Source organism: Bos grunniens, chromosome 19, assembly GCF_055505025.1.
Source record: "Bos grunniens cultivar Pamir isolate PY7600 chromosome 19, Bosgru_T2T1.0, whole genome shotgun sequence".
Classification (NCBI taxonomy): domain Eukaryota; kingdom Metazoa; phylum Chordata; class Mammalia; order Artiodactyla; family Bovidae; genus Bos; species Bos grunniens.
The window spans coordinates 24,270,386-24,290,325 of record NC_141183.1 but is presented as its reverse complement, the minus strand read 5'-3'; the positions used below and the strand labels follow the sequence as shown (position 1 = coordinate 24,290,325).

Below are 19,940 nucleotides of genomic sequence, written 5' to 3'. Positions count from 1 at the left end.
ACTCGGTGGCTTTCGAAGCTATTTTCCACACCCAGTATTACAGGAGCTCAGAAGACTGCCCCTGGGTTCTTGTCCCCATTGTACAGATGAGAAAAGAGCCTGCAGAAGGCAGAGGACTTTGACCAGGGTCACAAACGGAGCTGGGAGGAGCAGTGCCCCAGCTGGAGGACGGAAGGCCAGGTGATGCAGGGCCCTGGAACGAACGGAGGTGAAGCGTCAGGGCAGTCAGTGAGGGAGTTTTGATTTTTTTCAAATCCAGCTGGGGCTGCAGGGCACAGGTGGTAAGCTGGGGCAGTGATACAACCCAATCAGCATTTTAAAATAGCCCTCCCCACCCCGCGGGTCTGGGAGGATAGGAGAGAGGTCACAGAATTCACAGGAAACAGGAAGGCTTGCACTGGATACTGACGCAAGGGGTGATTTGTTTCCCTGACTCTTTATGATGTCTCTTTACTAAAACACCTCTACAAGAAACATGTAATACTTCATTAGAGAGAAGATGCTTTTTTTTTTTTTTTTAAAGAAAAAGCATTTACTAGAGAAGTGAAAGGGAGAGATAAACAGCCAGACCAGTCATGTGGGAAGACAGAACCACTGTGTCCCTGAGGGAGGGGGTAGCTCAGGAGACCCCCTCCTCAATCGGGGCATGGGTGGATGCCTGGGGCAGGTGACTTTCCTGAGGGGAGAGCAAGGGGGCAGGCTTGAGCTCAGAAGAGAGACCTGGGCCAGAAGAGATGGCAGCTGGTGCACAAGGAGAGGAGTGTGTGGTGTGAGAAGAAGCTGAGGAGGAAGGTGGGCACAGAGGAGTGAAGAGGTGGGCACAGGAGAGTCTCCCAGAAAGGAGCCAGGAGGCGGGTGAGGGCTGACAAGGGAGGGGGATGCCAAGGAGAAGAGGGTCCCATGAGTGTGTGGGGGGCAGACTGTATGCCCAACAGGCTGCAGAGAGGCGAGCAGACTGCAGAGTGATGAAGAGGCCACCAGAGCCCAGGCATGAGGCTCAGAGTGGGCCCGGGCCGAGGAATGAATGGAGGAGAGGCGATGGAAGTGACTGGAGGGGCAGGAGAGAGGGCAGCAGGCAGAGGAGCTGGGTGCCGGGGGAGTTGGGGAACCTAATTACAGAGGAGGGAGATGCCCGCTGAAGAGACTGAGGCAAATGTGTGTCAGGGTAGAGGGGCGGGAGGGGCGGAGGGTGAGAGACAGAGGTGTCAGGCAGTCTGGATTTGAAACCCCCTCCACCGTTTGTCAGCCGTGTGACTTTGGGTAAAGCGTCAGTTTCCTCATCTGTCAAATGGGAATAATAAGGCCCTTCCTTAGAGTGGGGAGTGTGCAGTGGGCGAATGTGTGTCTGGCAGAATGTCAGCTGCTGTTCTAGACCCCGAGGAGAGACCAGCCTGGACAGGACACAGGAACAAGGCGGTGACATGAAGGGCTGGGGTGCGTCTGGGGACCCGCGAGGAAGACAGCGGGCCAGCGGGGAGCTAGTGAGGGGCCTGGCTGGCCCGTCTCCACTGGACTCTGAGAGAACCCGCAGGCCTGTGTGCCCAAGGCGGCTGCAGAGCTGTGTGGTGGAAGAGCTTTGAGATCCTGGGGTCCCAGTCCTGGCTCTGATGCAACCTTGCTGTGGGCCCTTGGGAAATTCCCTTCCTTTTCTGAGCTGTCCCCTGGTCTGTCAAGGAGGTGACTGGATTTACCCATCTCTAACCTCCTACCTCTGAGCCTAGAACCTTCTTCAAGTCATAGCATCTGGACATTTCCTTCCCCCACTCCCACCCAGCACTTAGAATATAGGAACTGCTTGGAAATACTGAACCACATGAATGAACTAAAGGTCTTTCCTGACATCTAGGCCCGGGGACCACCCTGCATCTTCTGATCAGGCCACAGGTGGGCCAAGGGTGAGGCTGCCACCTCTACATACCATCCTTTAATCTGAAAGAGAGCACACCACTCCTATGCACCCCACTACAACCCAAGCACAAGGCTGAAAAGGAGATGCAAAACTGGCTTCTCCCTCAGTTGGGAGGTGGCCTAAAAACTAAGAGGGAGGCTGAGTTGAGAGCAGAGGGCCAAGGAGCAGGTGGGATCTGAGAGCAGAGGGGAGGAGGCAGAGGAGGGGGAGGAGTGGCAGGAAGACCAGGAATAAAGGCCCCCTCCCACACCCCAGGGAACCGGCCTTAGAAGGGCCCAGGCATTGGGGTCCGCTCACTCCACCTTGTCCAGGAGCAGCTGGGGAGATGGTCCTCTCTGGCCCTGAGTGAGGGGCCTTCTGCAAGAGGAGTGATCAGTGATCTGGCTATGTTCTCAACCAGATCCTGAGCACTGGTACTGGAGAGAGGAAGGAGAAAATGGTTTGAGGGACCAGTGGGGTAGTCCTGACCGGTAGGACCTCCCTGGACAGCCATAGGATGGTGGGCACAGGAATACTGGCAGGAGACAGCCAGGCCCAGCAGGAGTGTACAGAACTGACTGCCGGAGGCTGGAGGTGAGGTGGGGGTGGGGGCTGCGTGGGGCCGCGGCCCTGCCCCCGAGGCGCCCAGGCTTACCTGCTGCTGGGCCTGGATCCTCATGTACTCGGCCCTCTGCTTGCCATGCTTGCCTTTGTCGGGGCTGCCTGCCTGGCCCTGGGCCGTCTTCAGCCGAGAGGCCCCTGGAGTCACCACCTTCATGGGGGGCACGCTGCCACCGCCGCTCTGCACGAAGAGGAACAGGGTCAGAGCTGGAGATGGGATCACACAGGCGCCCTAGGTACAGTAGGCCCTCTGAGACCTGGAGAGCCCTCCCCGGCTTCATACCCCCATCCAGGACTCAGGCCCACTCTCTGAGGCCAGGGTTAAGGCTTCCCCGCAGGGGAGAGGACAGAACCCCAGTCAGATTCCCAGAACTCCCAAGTGAGAGCTCTTTGGTGGTTTCCTTGAGTGGCCCAGGGGCAGCTGGTGCCCTTCTGGGGGAATTGTTTTTAAAGTAAAGGTCCCTGGCATCATTCCCACTCCTGGCAAGGGGCTCCATCTTGGGCCCTGGAGAACATATCCGAGATTTGGGAGAGAGGTCTTTATGAAAGTGAAAGTGAAAGTTGCTCAGTTGCGGCTGACTCTTTGTGACCCCAAGGACTATACTGTCCATGGAATTCCCCAGGCCAGAATACTGGAGTGGGTAGCCTTTCCCTTCTCCAGGGGATCTTCCCAACCCAGAGATTGAATCCAGGTCTCCTGCATTGCAGGCGGATTCTTTACCAGCTGAGCCACAAGGGAAGCCCAAGAATACAGGAGTGGGTAGCCTATCCCTTCGCCAGCAGATCTTCCCGACCAAGGAATCGAACTTGGGTCTCTTGCGTTGCAGGTGGATTCTTTACCAACTGCACTATTAGGAAAGCCCAGGGGTCTTTATAATTGCCAATAAAGTAGGATGGGCAGCCCCAGGCCCACATTTTCCTTTGAATGGGAGGATAGGGGCGAAGTCTCCCTAGAGATGGACCAGTCCAGCCCCCTTGAACAACTACAGGGACCAGGCCTGCCCAGAAGGGCTTTGGGGATCCAGAAGCGCAGGCAGAGAAACCACAGAGACAGAGAAAGTCAGACAGGAGAGGAGGAGGGGAGTGTGGGGATGGAAAAGGGGGAAAGAACTTTATTTGTTGGTTTACAGATACAGAGCAAAGGGGAGAGGCCCTGGTCCCCAACAGGGCTGGTTAGGCTGATCCCCGGGCAGGCCAGCTTCCCAGCCTGCCAGGGGCTCTGCCTGCAAACCCAGCCTGGCACCAGGCTCCCAGGAGGGCGGTGGGGCTGAGAGAGGCTAGTAGGAGGAGGGGGGCTGGCATGGTGCTCCTGCAGCCCCCGACTCCCTCCTGCTCTGAAGACAGACAGACTGGAGTGGCAGGCAGCCACCTGGGGACCAGGGGGCAGAGATGGGGGGCTGCCAGGGGGCCCCATGGCAGAGGCCATGCCCATCTGGCTCAGAGTGGCTTCCAGCTCCTGGAGTGTCTCCTGCAGGCTGTCCATCCGCTGGGTGATGGCAGCACACTGAGCCTTGCGCTCCCCACTGCAGGGTGGGGTGTGGTGTCCAGAGTCCTTGTGGGTCTCCTCTGGGGGGGTCTCCGCAGTGGAGGGTTCTTGGGTCCGCTCTGGGGCAGGTCCCCAGGGACTGGGGATCCCAGCTCCTCCCCTTTCTGGGCTGCAGTCGCCTGTCACCAGTGTCTTCAGGGCCGCCCCTTCCTTCTCTAGCATCGGGCTGTTCCAGGCCTGGGAAGCCGCAGCCACCATCCCTGGCGGGGCCGGTGGATTATCCCGGCCCAGGAGGCCGCTGGCCAGAGTCCGGGGTCGTGGGGTGGGGGTTGTTCTAAGCCCGGGTTCCTCAAGCCTGGTCTCTGGTGGGGAAGGAGGGATGGGAGCACATTCCGTCAAGACGATCCGGGGAACAGAGAAGGGCCTCGGGCCTGCGGCAGCCTGAAGGAAGAAGAGAGATGAGGGAGGGTGTGATCCCTGTAACCAAACACCCCCGTGCTGGGAGCAGGGTGCATGTGGGTGAGCCCAGTCCCTTCCTGTCGCAGATTGGGAAACTGAGGCAGGGGAGGGTCCCGACTGAGTTCACCCAACAAGTGAGAGACAACGCTGGACTAGACCGCAGGCCTCTTTTCACCACACCCTATCGTCTCCACCTCCCGGCAGAGATGCCAGTTTACTTAGAGGCACAGATGCGTGCGTGCTAAGTCACTTCAGTTGTGTTCGACTCTTTGTGGCCCTATGGACTGGTTGCCCGCCAGGCTCCTCTGTCCATGAGGATTCTCCAGGCAAGAACACTGGAGTGGGTTGCCATGCCGTCCTCCAGGGGATCTTCCCGACCCAGGGATTGAACCCGAGCTTCTTACGTTTCCTGCATTGGTAGGTGGGCTATTTACCACTAGGACCACCTGGAAGTCCCACTCTACATGTTTACTTCTCAGCAGCCATGTTAAATTCTGGGAGCAGGTCTCATGGTTACTGCCCGGAGTTTGCCCGTCTATGCGATGGGGTAACAATGACACAAGGCTGGTGGAGGATGAAATGAGCTCACGTGGGCATGTGCTTGGAACAGTGCCTGGCACGGTGTAAGTGTTTGATAGATGTTAGCTATCTGTTACATAGAACTGAATGTCCGAGACCCGCAGCCCCATGAGGGTGGAGACTGGGTGTTGGCCTCTGACCTCGGAGAACGGGTCTGACATCCTCATCTTAGGCCAGAGATTCCTCGTCCCCACCCCCTACTTCTGGAGCTTTCTCTGAGGGCTTCACAGCCACAGTGGGCAGGGCTCGGCCAAGTCCTCTGCTGCACCAGCTTGGGTAAAGCTAGAGCACCCGCCTCTGTGTGAGCGTCCCTGGCTCTGGCTTTTATGGGGGCACAGAGAGAGGCCCCCAATCACCCTACCACAGCTGAGTAAACTCTGGTCTAATTCTGAGCAGAGTCTTATACCAGGAACTGCCACATATGCCTTCATCTTTAATCCTTTCTGTTCCCCATGAAACGGCTATTTTCACCACTTTACAGATGAGGAAACAGGTGTGTGAGGGGGTGTCCTATAATTTACTCAAGGTCACTTACCCACAGCTAGCTAGTGGCAGAGCCAGGACTTGAACCCAGGAAGTCTGACTCCAAGTCCAGTGCTCTTGCCACTACAATGAGCCATGGGGAGATACGTGGGGGGCAGCAGGGACCCCCCAGCCCCCCTCCCAAGGGAACCCACCCAGCTCTGCCGCCTGCTTACCTGGATGTGGAAGGTGCAGAGTGGGAAGTCAGTGAGGGCGGCCCACGCCCACCCGGCTCCACTGCCTGCCAGCGCCTCCGGATGCAGGGGGCAGCCAGCCCGAAGGGCCAGTGGAGGTGCTCTGCCCGCTGGGCCCCTTCAGGAGCTTCCAGGGCCAGAAAGGAGTAGTGGCTGGGTGCAGCGTGCCCAGGTGCTGAGGGCACAGCTGGCCCAGCGCAGCCCTGCCACACCACTCACCCCCAGACGGCTCCTTGGGCTGCTCCATGCCCATCCATGCCCAGACAGCCTGTCTACCTGTTCACTGCCCATCTGCTCCCCCCGCCAGGGAGCCAAAGCACCACCAGGCCTCAAGCCAGGCTAGAGATCAGGTGGAAGCCAGCACTGTGGGCCCAGAGAGCCACACAAGACAGGTGACCACGTGTGTGCCTCCCCAGACCAGAGGCCCTCCTGCTCCAACCTGACTGGGCAGAGGGAGAGATGCTCAGACCACTGCCCCCCGACTCCCCCTCCCCAAGCAAGTCCCCTGGGGTGCAGACAGCAGGTCACCCGCAAATTCCCGAGGAAGAATAAAAAGGAAATAAGTGCAGCAGGACAGCAGCAAGGACTGGAGTTAGAGTGAAGGTAGAACTTCCCAATGCTGAAGGACGGAACCAGCAGCCAAGGAAGCGCATGGATTTCTTCCATTCCAAGCTCTGTGACCAGGTGGGGCCATGGGATGGAGAGAGAGGCTGTAAATGAGCCTTCCTCCTGGGTGTCCTGGCCCCCAGCATAAGGCATAGATTCTAGGGGGAGAAACAGAGCCCCCGCCTGGCACAGGCAGCAGAGTGGGGAGATGGGGGCAGGGGCAAGAGTTCAAGACGAAGTCAGGTTTTGAGTTGGGCCTAAAGTCATGTAGCAAGCCAGATCCAAACTCCAATCTTGGACCCACGCAGAACCTGGGCTTCGAGCCAGACCTAAAACTCTGGCTGTAGATCCGAATTAAATACTCAAGCCACCAGGGGCCAGGCTCGGAATCAAGCCTGTAAGGAAATGCAGACCCAAGGGACCACCAGATGCCAGGCTGCTGGAGTCTCGAGAGGGAAGGAAGGGTCCTGTCCTTGGAGCGGGGAGGGGTGGGCCACGGGGTGAGGCTGTGGTAGCGGCGGGACTCGGGCACGTGACACATTCTGGCGGGTTAGCGTGAGAAGTGAGGAGAGGAAGCGTGGAGGCACAGGCAGAGAGAGCGCTGTGAGAGGTGGGGGCAGCCCGTTACCTTCCATGTGGGGCCCGGGGCTGAGGCCCTGGGGGGGCCCAGGTCCGGGGGGGACAGCAAGGTGGGGATCGGCTGGCGGCGGGGCGTGGGGGGGAGGGGAGACACTGAGCTTCTCTCAAACACCTGGGAAGCAGAAGGTGGGGGCAGGTTTGGAGGAGGGGGTACAGGAAGGAGGGGTGGCCTGGGCGGGCACAGGGACCCTAGCCTCACTCCTTGACCCCTCATCATGGCCACTGGTCACTCTGCCCTGCGAGTTATCTCTTCCCAGAGGCCCTGGTCGTCCAGGTCTCCAGCCTCTCGGGGAGGGGCGCTGAGAACACTTGAGTCTGGGGACTTACAGCGCTGAGAGGGGCTCAAGGCACACGGATGGAGGTTGTTAGAGCTTCGTTCTCAGAATACTAGGGGATGGGGTCGCAGAGCAGAGGAGGCGTCAGGGCAGTCGGGGGTCTCAGAGATTGCAATAAAAAACTCAAACATGCAGGGAGGGATTTACACCCCCTCCCCCATTACAGTGAAGAAGAAACTGGGGCAAGAAGGACAGAGTCCGGAACCAGCCTCAGTGGGGAGCTGGGAATCCAGCCCCTCATCCTAGCCTGAGCACCCCACCCTGAGATCCACATGGTGGGGAAAAGGGGGGCTCCTGGCTGATGACCTGGGGACCCCTGACCCACCTCCAGCTCTGCGATGATGCGGTCCTCATCGTCCTCATCCTTGATGGCAGAGGCCATGATTGGGGGCGTGGAGGCCGGGCGGGCCACCTCGGACACAGTCCGGCGCAGCTTCACCTGGGGCTTCTGCACCTCCAGCTCCTCGGATTCGGCCTTCTGCAAGGCCCGGGCCTCATTAGACCAGGCTCTGTCTGCCTCCAGCCAGCTCACCTCTTAGGTCCTATCCCTTCCAGACCATCTCCCACCTGCCCACCCAGCTCCGCATCATCTACCAGGCCCCTTCCCATGGAGGAAGCACAAGCCAGAAGCAGAGTCCCCAGCAGCCAGCCTCCTTTTTTCCTTCCACTTCCTCTGAGGGAGGGGAACACTCCAGGGGGTCTCCAGAGGTCCTCTCAGGCATCCCTCCCACTCAACCCCATGTACCTGTCCCCTACCCAAGGTGGGGGGTGGTACCTTGATGAAGGCCGAATCCTTCTTGCTGGTGACCACGACCTCTCCAGTGCGTGTGGTGGTCAGGCCATGGGAGGAGGGGAAGCTCCGGCGGGGAGGGGGTGGCGGTGGGGACTTGGAGGGCTTCTCGGTGCGGTATCGGGGCACTGTCAGCTCATCTGCGGGCAGCCAAGGGGCTGGGGGTCAGGGGACCCATAACCCTGGAGTCTGTGCGCCACATCTGACTCCAAGGTTAAGGTAAACCTGGCTTCCTCCTCCAGGGAGGAGGAGAGGGGAAATCTCAGGGAAGGGACACAGGCCCCTCCTCCTCTCCTACGTCCCTGTGCAATCCAGCCCCAAGCCCTGTCACTCTTCCGCTTACAGCACTCATCCCTTCTACTCAAAGCCTGGTCCAGGGAACAACAGCACTGGAAGCACCTGGGAGCTTGTTGGAAATGCAGAAGCTCAGGCCCCACCCCGAGCTGCTGAGTCAGAATCCACATGCCAGCAGATCCTGGGTGATTTCACGTGCACATTCAAGTTTGAGAATCGCTACTCTAATCCACCACTTTCCCGCCCACCCCTCAGCTCCGCCCTGGCACAGATCTTCATCCTTCCTCCATCAAGAGAGAGTAGTTAGTACTATTGCAAGAGTCTGACCCTGCCCACCAGGCTCTCCCTGCCCCCAGTTCTTCCTTTGATCCCCCAGTGATTCCCCACAACCCCAAACCTCTGTGCCTGCCAACCTTTCAGCTTCAGCTCTGCTTGCTACTCTCAGGCCTGGACCCAGCTGAGCAACACCAAACACATACCTCCAGGCATTGGTACATGATGTTTCTCCCTGGAATGCCCTCTCTCACTGGCCAGGGAAATGCAAGACTCCAGTGAAAAGCCCCCTCCCATGGGAAGGACTTCCTGCCCTCTCAGGGTCTCCTGCAGAACAGCATTTAGCACCTGCCTCCTGTTTCTGGTTTACACACTGGGTATGGCCTGGGACAGATTACTTAACCACACTGAGCCTTAGTGTCCTCATCTGTAAAATGGGAATAATTACTGTATCCACCTTCTGGACTTGTTGCAAAATTATAAAAATTAATACATAGAAAGCATTTGGGGTTGTTCTTGCCACAAAGTAAGTGCCTGATAAACACAGATGTTAGTATTATTCTCCTACTACATTTTCAGCTCCTTGAAAGTAGTCATCTCCTTATCCCCAGCACCTAGCACACGTGTGCGTGCACACTAAGTCACTTCAATCGTGTCTGACTCTGCAACCCTGTGAACCGTAGCCCACCAAGCTCCTCTATCTATGGGATTCTCCAGGTAAGAATACTGGAGTAGGTTGCCATGCCCTTCTCCAGGGGATCTTCTGGACCCAGGGATCGAACCTGTATCTCTTATGTCTTCTGCATTGGCAGGCAGGTTCTTTACCACTAGCGCCACGGGGAAAGCCCTGGCACACAATGGGCACTTAACAAATATACAAGTGGCAAGAATGAATAAATGAATGAGTGACATCTGCTGTTTCCTATTTGGGTTTCTGCTTCCCCTGTGAGCTCACAGGCTTGGGGAGCACAGGAACCCCATCTGCATCCCTCAGGGCTGCACCCCATCTCAGCACAGCCTGGCTCCTGCCACACATGCTTGGACAAAACGTGCAGGGGCACAACCCTCTGCCTGAACTTTCTCATCCTCCCAGTGTGGTCCTCTCAGCAGCTGTGGGAAAATCCCTGGATGCAGTCCTGCACTATCCCATCTTTCCTGAGTGGCCAAGGGTCAGGCCAGCACCCCGCTTCTCTAATAGCCCACCCACAAAGATTTTCACTCCCAAGCACCTCCCTCATCAACCTGAGAGTTCCTGAGGCTGGGGCTCCCCTCCTCTGGGCTCTTTGCAACCCCCTACCTGCCCCATACCTGAACCTCTCCTCCCACTGGGCTCCGTTCGGGGGGCTGCCTTCTGGCCGTGGGGGGTCTTGGGGGGTTTGTGGTCCGGGGTGGGGGCTGGGCCTGGGTGGGCCTTGCTCGCACAGTCTAGGTCAGGGATGGCCTTCAGCAGCTCCGCCTGTGTCTCCTCCAGCAGCCGGTTGATGTCCTTGGCGCTGTACTGGGTCAGGGCTGCCCGCTTCTCCTCCCAGTCCCGCTCAGCAGCCTTGAGAGGAGGGCCAACAGTCAGCACTGAAGCAGCTGCCCTGCTCCTGGACTTCTGGGGCCTCAGCCACACATGCAAGGAATGCAAAGGAAGCCTCCCATTTGATCCGAGCCTCGGGCTTCTCTTGAGTATTACATGCCTTTGCTGCGAGCCTGGAATGCCACCTTCATAACCAAGTACTCTCAGGAGAAATTTAGACCTGCTTTTAGACATTCTATTCTGTTTCATTGAGCACATAATCTTTTCTTGTACTGCCTTGATTATCACAGGTTTATGATATGCTTCCCTGACTAGCAGGACTGATGTCACCCTCAGTATGCTTCTCAGATTGCCTTGTTCCCCAGGAACAAGTCCCACGTGTCGGCACTGGCCAACGTAGGTCGGTGGTGAGAATGTGTGAGCCTAGCCCCAGCCCCCCCATCCCGCGCCCAGCACCTCAACAGACACAGCCTTGTCCATGCTTCTCTTGCCAGGAGCGTCCAGGCCTTTGGTGGGGTTGCCCGCCTTGGGGGCTGGAGGGGCCCCCTCGGTTGGCCCACTCAGCTCATGGAGGTTCAGCGGAGGGCTAGGGGGTGGCATTTCAAAGTCTAAGCTCTTGTTGAAGTCCGTCTCAGCCGTCATCTTCTTGGGGGACTGACTCAGGAGGTTGCTGGGGGGTGGCCACACACCCTCGTCCACTTGCCTGGGGTGGGAGAGTTGGGAGCAGCTGTGAGGTCAGCAGGGTCGTGGCTCCCTGGGAGGGAAGCCTGGCATGGAGGAGGCGGGGTGTGAGGGGGGCTCTGGGATCTTGCCGAACAGATGGAAGGGCCTGGGGAGGGGTGACTGCATCTGGGAAATGGGAGCGCCAAGCCTGCAACATGCAATGGGTGACAGGTCAAAGTGCAGAGCCAGCCAGCACACCCCTGACCTCTGCGGGGAGTTGGGATAAGGGATCTGGGCCCGGTGTGTGACCCCATGGGAAATCGCAGGTCAGAGATAGGAGGTCAGGGATAGAATGACCTTCGGATCTGGGCCAGGGTGTCCGTGACCCCCCGGCACCGCTTGAGTAGCCCATCCAGGCGCTGGGGCTCCTCCTTCAGGAACTTCACTGCCTCCACCTCCACACGCAGCACTACCCGCATCTTGCTTTGCAGGCCTGGGAAGTGAGCTGAGGCGAAGGGAAGGAGTGAGCGGGAGGAGAGAGCAGCTCCGGACAGCTGGGAGGACAGGCAGTGGGGTGGGGGTGCAATGCCTGGGATGGGGCTGGGGGTGCCCCCAGGCTCACCCTTGAGTTCGGTCAGTGTCTCCCCGAGCTGCTTCAGCACCAGCGCCTTCTCTTCCAGCTCGGGCCCGGGCACCAGTCGGTGGTTGTGGGACACATCCCTCTGGATCTTCTCCACCGACTTCTCCAGGTCACTGCAGTCACAGAAAGACCTTTTCAGCCCCTCTGGCCCCAGCCCAGCCCCCTGAAACTGAACAGCTGGAAACAAATCAGGCCACTGGTCAGATCAAAATTAAAAGCCATCCACCAGGCCAGAAGCCAAAGTGAAATCAGAAAGCCAGACCTCAGAGATGAGACTTCAGAAACACTCCGTAACAGGTGCCCCAGGTCCCTGTGTTGAAGTTCTCATCTTTAGCAGTATCAGCCAGAATCTCCCTCCCTAGGACTCACACCCTCTGATTCTCATTAGCCAAGGACACAGCAGAGAAATTGGCAGCTTTTCAAAGAACTGGAGGCAGGTGCGTGTGCTTTTTTGGGGAGGCGTCCACCTTTTCTCAAATGATCCAGACACTCAGCCTCTTTCCCTCAATGACAAAGCTGCTTCCTATTTTCAGATGGCTTATGCTGAGCTTGTGTCATTTTAACACCCTACATCTTTCTGAAATGTAAATCAGACCAAGTCACCACCGCCTGTGTGGAACCCGAAATGGATCTCGACATTCTGAGGCTAAAATCCAAACTCTTTAAGTGCAGCCACAAAGGGCATGGGGGTAGTAGCTGAAAATTTGGGTCTGGAGTCAGACAGATCCACATTCCAACCCGCACTCTGCCTGACCCAGAAGAGATCTTGGAGAAGTTACCGACTGTCTCCAGATCTCAGCTTCCTCATCCCCCAAAAATGGGGATGGTAAGAGTTCCTCCCTCCTGGGGCCACTATGAGGATTAAATGAGCTAAAAGCAATTAAATGAGCTAATGCATGGGGTCAGTCCCTGGGGGCTGCTCTTATTTCCTCTCTAGCCACATCCACTTCCTCCCCATCTGGTTTGCTTCTATTTCGAACCATCCAGAATTTCCCTGAGGTCCTTGTATGTGCTGCTCTCCCTGTTGGTCATTCTTGTTGTTTGCCACGCTAGGTCTCCATTGCGGCATGCAGGCTTAGTTGCGTTGACCAAGGATCAAGCCCAGGCCCCCTGCTCTGGGAGTGTGGACCTTATCCACGGGACCACCAGGAAAGTCCCTCTCCCTGGACTTCTATAATGCCATTTCCTCTGCCCGGAACACTCCATTACCACCACCTCCCCACCCCCCACGCACACGTGTGACTAACTCCCACACATCCCCAGGTCCCAATGGGAAACTCTCCCCTTAACACTTGGTGTTAGGGGTCTGCTTCCTGCCTGGAGCTCCTGTTTGCTAGGTTAAGCAGCTCTAGGCAGAAAATAAGATACCCTGTCTTTCTGATTCATCTCTGATTCCCAGCACCTGGCATGGTGCCTAGAGCAGAACAGAGGTCTGGTAAGTAATTCTGGAAGGAATGAATAAGTGAAAGAAGGAATTACTGCCCAGGTAGGTCATCCCAGTCCCGCACCTGAGTCACTGATATCCCTGACCCACATGCAGGACGTCACATACATTCCTGTCAAATCCCATCTGTTGGAAATCAGCTCAACAATCCAGGGAGGAACAACTTTTGAATCTCAGTTCTACCATCCAACAGATTTGCTCCCCCTCAAAGCTCTGTGTCATCAGCAAATCTTATCAGCATGCTTTATATATCTTCATCCAACTAGTGGGTGAAAAAACAGACCACACTGGAGCCAAGGCCAAAATCCTGTGCGTCAGCACCACCAGTTAAAGAGGGATCTTGTACTAAGTGCCTACAGCGTGCCAGGCGCACATTCAGCCCCTCACTTTATCCTCACAACAAATCCTGGGAGTGGGAACCATTATTACCTCCAGTTTACATACAAATAGTAGCTCAGAGTAAGAAACAGAGGAAAACAATAGAATGGGAAAGACTAGAGATCTCTCCAAGAAAATTAGAGATACCAAAGGAACATTTCATGCAAAGATGGACACAATAAAAGACAGAAACAGCAAAGACCTAACAGAAGTAAAAGAGATTAACAAGAGGTGGCAAGAATACACAGAAGAATTATACATAAAAGCCTTAATTACCCAGATAACCACAATGGTGTGGGCACTCACCTAGAGCCAGACACCCTGGAGTGCAAAGTCAAGTGGGTCTTAGGAAGCATTACTATGAACAAAGCTAGTGGAACAAATAGCTCCAGTTGGGCTATTTCAAATTCTAAAAGATGATGCTGTTAAAGTGCTGCACTCAATATGCCAGCAAATTTGGAAGACTCACCAATGGCCACAGGACTGGGAAAGGTCAGTTTTCACTCTAATTACAAAGAAAGACAATGCCAAAGAATTTTCAAACTGCTGTATGATTGAGCTCATTTCACATGTTAGCAAAGTTATGCTCAAAATCCTTCATGCTAGACGTCAACAGTACATGAACCGAGAACTTCCAGATAAAAGGTAAAGGAACCAGAGATCAAACTGCCAACATCCACTGCATTATAGAAAAAGCAAGGGAATTAAAAAAAAAATCTACTTCTGCTTCATTAACTACACTATAGCCTTTGATTGCATGGATCACAACAAACTGTGGAAAATTCTTAAAGAGATGAGAATACCAGACCACCTTATCTGTCTCCTGAGAAACCTGTATTCAGGCCAAGAAGAAACAGTTAGAACTGGACATGGAACAATGGACTGGTTCAAAATTAGGAAAGGAGTACATCAAGGCTGTATACTGTCACCCCACTTATTTAACTTATCTGCAGAGTATACATCATGTAAAATGTTGGGTTGGGTGAATCACAAGCTGGAATCAAGATTTCTGAGAGAAATACCAACACCTCAGATATGCAGATGATACCACACTAATGGCAGAAAGTGAAGAGCCTCTTGATGAGGGTAAAAGAGGACAGTGAAAAGTGAAAGTCACTCAGTCATGTCCGACTCTCTGCAACCCCCTGGACTATACAGTTCATAGAATTCTCCAGGGCAAAATACTGGAGTGGGTACCCTTTCCTTTCTCCAGAGTATCTTCCCAACACAGGGACCAAATCCAGGTTTTCCACATTGAAGGTGGATTCTTTACCAGCTGAGCTATCAGGGAATCCCTTGATAGAGAGTGAAAAAGCTGGCTTAAAACTCAACATAGAAAAAACTAAGATCATGGCACCTGGTCCCATCACTTCATGGCAAATAGATGGAGAAAAAGTGGAAACAGTGACAGACTTTATTTTCTTGGCTCCAAAATCATTGCGGATGGTGATTGCAGCCACGAAATTAAAAGATGCTTGCTCCTTGGAAGAAAAGCTATGACAAACCTAGACAGCATATTTAAAAACAGAGACATCACTTTGCCAACAAAGGTCCGTCTAGTCAAAGCTATGGTTGTTCCAGTAGTCACATATGGATGTGAGAGTTGAACCATAAAGAAGGCTGAGCATCGAAGAATTGATGCTTTTGAACTGTGGTATTGGAGAAGACTCTTGAGAATCCTTTAGACTGCAAGGAGATCAAACCAGTCAATCCTAAAGGAAATCAATCCTGAATATTCATTAGAAGGACAGATGCTGAAGCTGAAGCTCCAGTCCTTTGGCCACCTGATGCAAAGAACCTACTCAATGGAAGAGGCCCTGATGTTGGGAAAGATTGAGGGCAGGAGGAGAAGGGGATAACAGAGGATGAGATGGTTGGATGGCATCACCGACTCAATGGACATGAGTTTGAGCAAACTCCAGGAGATGGTGAAAGACAGAGAAACCTGATGTGCTGCATATGGGGTCACAAAGAGTCAGACGCAACTTAGCAACTAAACAACAAGTAGCTCAGATACTAAACTACATTCCCCAGCCTCCTTTGCATGTAGAAGTGCCATTCAAATAAGGTCTAGCCAATGGAATATGAGTGGAAGTGGTACATGCTGTTTCCAGGTCTGGCATCCTAAAATCCTCCCATGTAGGCTCCTCTGCACTCGTTTCCCCTTCCTGTTGGCTGAAAATGACCCTGTGGGTAATCTTGGAAGGCACATATTGAAGACGTGCCTTATTGGAAGGCATTAGCCTGGGTCCCTGAGTGACTGCAGGGAGGAAAGCCACTAAGCCCCCCTTAGGCTCAATTAGCACCTCAGTCTTCTGATCGTGCACTCTGCCAAAGTTTGGGGGCCCATAACCTGAGCAGGCTCTGTAAGAAAGTCCAAACCAGCGCAAGTCTAGACATTGGGATCAGAAAGTGGTGGGGCTTTCCAGACCCAGCTTTAGTTCTGGAACAGTTGAGAGGTGAGGATCAGGGCAGAACCAGCTACAAAATGTGGGGTGGCCCAAAGCAAAATAAAGATTTTGCCCCTAGTATAAAAATTAAGAATTTCAAGATAATATCAGCAGAGCATTGAACCAAGTACGGGCCCTCACAAGCATGGTGCCCTGTGTGAATAACGGGTCACATGCCTATAAAGTTGGTGCTGGGCTGGGCCATGTTACACTCCAAAGGTCAAAGGTCTCAGTCAGTGGAGGCTGCCTCTAAGGGCAACATCTAGACAACGTGCTTGACTAGAGCTACACGTGAGTAAACCAAGCTGAGTGGAGCACAGAATCATCTGTAACTTCCAGCAAGATGCCAGGGCAAAAGGAAGGGGTAGAGTGAAGCTGAGGAAGTGGACAGAGGCTGGTAAGCTAAGGAGGGGGTAAGGATGGGCCAGCAGGAAATTAGGCAGGGAGGCCCCTCCCAGTCAAGCCAAAGCCACTGCAGCACCAGTCCAGATTCCCCCCAAAAAGCCACCTTCGAAGTAGATGGAGAACCCTGCCAGAAGCTATGTATCAGCCCCCAAGCTCTCTAAAGTGAGCAGTCAGAGCAATGGGTTTGATAGCAGGGCAACGCATAGAGAGACTGTGTATTCCTGGAGAACTGAGGCCCCAGGAAGCTGAGGACCAGACACTCATATGACAGGAGCATAAATACATTCTTTCATCCTTCCTGCCTCCTCTGTACTTTTATATTTCCTTTTATTTTCCTTTAATGTCTCAGTACAGTTCCCTTTGAAAATTCCAATCCAGTTCCTCTGTGCTGAATAAAAAAGGGGGAAAAGAGGACAGGTAAGTTAGGTAAATGGAATTCCCTGGGTGCGGGGGCAGGGGGTGGTAGCCATCCGTCTACTTGGAGATCTGACCGGAGCTGTCACTCAGCTTTCACAGCAGGGGTGATGCAGTTGACTGCCACACCAGCTTATTTCCAAGTGGGATGGCCCCTTCTTTCATCTCAACCACAAGGGGTCATGGCAATCTTGCCCTGTGCATCACTGAAATGCACATGGACCTCCAGGCTGTGTGGGCTCCAGGCTGTGTGGGCTCGAGGCTGAGGAGCAGGGACCCTTCTCAAGGAGCCCCTTGCAAGTGATACAGCCAATTATGACTTTGGTGAGGAAGCCGGGTTCCTCTGAGCAGTCTTCCTTGGTTCTGAGTAGTTGACCCGTAGGAGCCAAAGCCCCCTCTGGAAAGAATTGTGAAAAGCTTAACCTTGGGCACAGGTGACGAAGCTGAAGCACGGGGAAGGGCAGAAACTGCTCTGATTGCCCAGCTGCTCAGAGCTGGAGCTGGAGCTCGGGCCCCTCATGCCCTGTGCTGCCAAGAGGGAGACCAGGCAGAGGAGCAGGGTCTCTGTCTCAGACCCAGGGACTGACCAGGGAAAGCTGCAGGGGGCTGGAGCTGCTCACTCAGTGGATGGACAGCGGAAGGCAGCCTCTCCTTGCAATGGTGCCAGACAATCGAATCTTGGCCAGACAGCTATTTACTAAATTTGGATCAGAGGACTGTCTTCTGTTAACCCTTCCATGTCTAAGTCTTTGGGGGCGGGGTGTTCTCTGTTCCTGGAGCCCTGTTTCAGCAGCAGTAGGAGGGGAGGAGGGTTCTCCTTGGCTGTATCTGGTCTAAGAGCGGGTGAGGGTGGCAACGGTGACCAAGCTGGCCCACCGGAACACTCTACTCGAGGATCAGTATGCAAGGATCACAGGCCAGAACGAAAGCAGGCAGAGGACAGAAGTGAAATTGGGCATCTGGAAACATGAGAGTAAGGCTGCAGGCGACGGGGAAGCCAGACCTTGGACCATTAGGGAGTAAGACCACAGCAAAAGCAGGCATCAAGCCAGAATAAAAGAAAATAGGACTCCTGCCAGATGGTCAAAGGTTTGTGGGTCACAGAGACATCAGACCACAGAGGAGATGAAAATCAGGCTTCAGAACAGAGCCACGACACCTGGGAGTCAGAAAGAAGGGAGTTGTGCCTCCCCGTGTCGGACACGACTGAAGTGACTTAGCAGCAGCAGTGATACCAGGTTGCAGGCCACCGAGGCCGCACTCCCAGCCCTCCCCGCAGCCGCTGCGCCCAGCCTCACTTGAGCTGCTGGGTAATGAGCTCCTCATCGTTGAGGTAGCGCAGCCGCTCCTCCTCCACCAGGGTGCGCTGCCGCTGCAGCGGGTCCTCCTGCCGCCGCGCCGCCTCCGACACGCGCATGCTCAGCTCCGCCTCCGTGCCCTTCAGCAGCGCGCGCAGCGACTCCAGGTTCTGTAGCTGCGGGACGCAGATGGGCCGGTGGACGGGGGTGGGAGAGAATGGAGGCGCGCTGCGGGGAGAGGGCTGGGAGGAGGCGGGCAGAGGACAGCCCGACCGCGGGGCGAACTCCACGGACGATACTGCTGCTCGGCTGCGGCCGTGAGCAGCAGCGAAAGGGTGGGGTGGTAGGGGTCACAGGCCGAGGGTTACTTTCTGGGGAAGCATAGAGGCAGGAGGAGAATGGCTTGGGGATGGTGGAGGGCGACAGGAGTGCCAAGTTGGGCAGTGCGGAAGGTGCGGCTGCTTGGCTGTGGCAGTTAGCTGCAGCGAAGGGGTCGGGGGAAGAGGACAAGGTTTCTGGGGAAATATAGAGGCCGGAGAATGGGGTAAGGGATATTTGAGGGCAAGAGATGACCCTAACAGGGCCCTGCCCACCTTGGGACTGCAGGGCTGTGGCTTCGATGAAGGACTCAAGCACTGTGGTTTGACAGAGTTTCCTTGGCTGGGACCGGAACATAACTAACACTTGAACCTAGTTCTAAGGCCGAGTTGAGGCAATGGTGGGGGTAGCCTAGATCTTACCCATTGCCCAGATGGCAACTCTCTGCCCCTTCTCCAGCCTGTCTCTACTCATTATTCTCACCTGATGGGCCCTGGGGCACTCTCGAGGAGCGGACACAGGGATGCCAGGCTCCTGACTGGTAGGACCATCTGCTAAGCAGGTCAGGCTGGGGAAGGCTGTATGGGCTCAGGAAGGTAGCCCTGAGGGGATCTGGGGGAAAGGCTTCCGCCCAAGGGAGGGGAGGGGGAAAAAGAATGGGAAAAGGGAAGGAGCTGGGACTGCTCTGAGGGATACTGACAGGAGGAGGGGGCTCAGTGGGGTACGCTGGGGCTCCAGGAGGGCGGGAAGGATTCAGGGAAAGGGAAAGAGGGCACGCTGAGGGGGACACGGGCCAGGGGTAGTGGCTTGGTGAGGGAATAGAGATTCAGCGAGGTGACGGGAGTTCGAGGAAGGTTTCGGAGAGCAGCCCAGTAAACGGCGAGGGACTCGGGATAGGGCAGACGGGCAGACTCTAGGGAAGGAGTTTCGGCAAGAAGGTGGGTTCTGGTAGGGCGGGGTTTGAGGGGGCGGGGCCCCGGAGAGGTGGTGGTACCTGGAGCTTCCGCAATTGCTGAAGCTGGCTGCGCAGGTCATTCGTGCTATTTTGTAGGCCACGCAGGTGCAGCTGCATCTGCAAACGGTTGATGGCAGTGGGCTGCCCCGCAGGGGTGCTGCTGGCCGGAGGCGGGGGAGGGCCGGACACTGGAGTGGCCCCGCTGCTCCGGCTGCCCGACCCACAGGCTACAGACAGGGACCACAAAGATGAGAGAAAGGGAATAAATCGTGAGCTGGGAGAGATCGGGGTAAGTTCTTTCCCACTCGTGGCCCCACACAGTACCCAGGGAGAAGCGTGGCTCTGGCTCCCTGCCCCAACCAGTGGTCGTCAGCCTTTCTGAGGAGAGCAAAGCACCAGGCGAGACATCTTGGGCTAAGGTGACTACTCATTTACCCATTGAAGCCTGGCGTTGTAGCCCCTTTACAGACTAGGGAAAGACCAGAGAGGCTAATAGAGGGCAAGCACCTCTGGGGGACGGAGAAAGGGTCACTCACGTGCTGAGGGGGTGGCTGCTCCATTGGAGCCTTCGATCTTCTCACTGTGGTACCGGGAAAAGATGGCCATCATGGGGTCCAGGCTGGCCCCAACCGTCAAAGCTGGGTAAGACTTTAACGTAAACTCCTCCAGTCCCCTGGTCTCAGGATGGAGTCCCCAAGAAAGGAAGGGATTCACCCCCAGCACCATGATGAGACATGGGCAGAGCTGAGCCCAGGGCTCTTGCTGCT

General features: G+C 55.4%; 1 protein-coding gene across 20 annotated transcripts in view; it reads right to left on the bottom strand.

The window, feature by feature from the left end:
• The window catches only part of SRCIN1 (SRC kinase signaling inhibitor 1), a 73,223-nt gene that overhangs the window by 8,935 nt on the left and 44,348 nt on the right, over nucleotides 1–19,940 (bottom strand). For 12 of the 20 annotated variants that reach the window (XM_086357977.1, XM_086357978.1, XM_086357972.1 and 9 more), the window contains 11 exons: nucleotides 19,710–19,753; nucleotides 19,213–19,400; nucleotides 17,901–18,076; nucleotides 11,494–11,624; nucleotides 11,229–11,376; nucleotides 10,665–10,911; nucleotides 9,995–10,229; nucleotides 8,105–8,259; nucleotides 7,655–7,807; nucleotides 6,984–7,106; nucleotides 2,552–4,436 (listed from right to left, as the gene is read on the bottom strand). In XM_086357977.1, the coding sequence (XP_086214103.1) occupies nucleotides 3,570–4,436; nucleotides 6,984–7,106; nucleotides 7,655–7,807; nucleotides 8,105–8,259; nucleotides 9,995–10,229; nucleotides 10,665–10,911; nucleotides 11,229–11,376; nucleotides 11,494–11,624; nucleotides 17,901–18,076; nucleotides 19,213–19,400; nucleotides 19,710–19,753 (2,467 nt within the window). In that variant the 3' untranslated portion in view covers nucleotides 2,552–3,569. Of the gene's footprint in view, nucleotides 1–2,543; nucleotides 4,437–5,731; nucleotides 5,877–6,983; nucleotides 7,107–7,654; nucleotides 7,808–8,104; nucleotides 8,260–9,994; nucleotides 10,230–10,664; nucleotides 10,912–11,228; nucleotides 11,377–11,493; nucleotides 11,625–12,290; nucleotides 12,827–17,900; nucleotides 18,077–19,212; nucleotides 19,401–19,709; nucleotides 19,754–19,940 lie in introns of those variants that run through there. The other 8 variants (XM_086357981.1, XM_086357979.1, XM_086357985.1 and 5 more) reach the window with 6 other exon arrangements.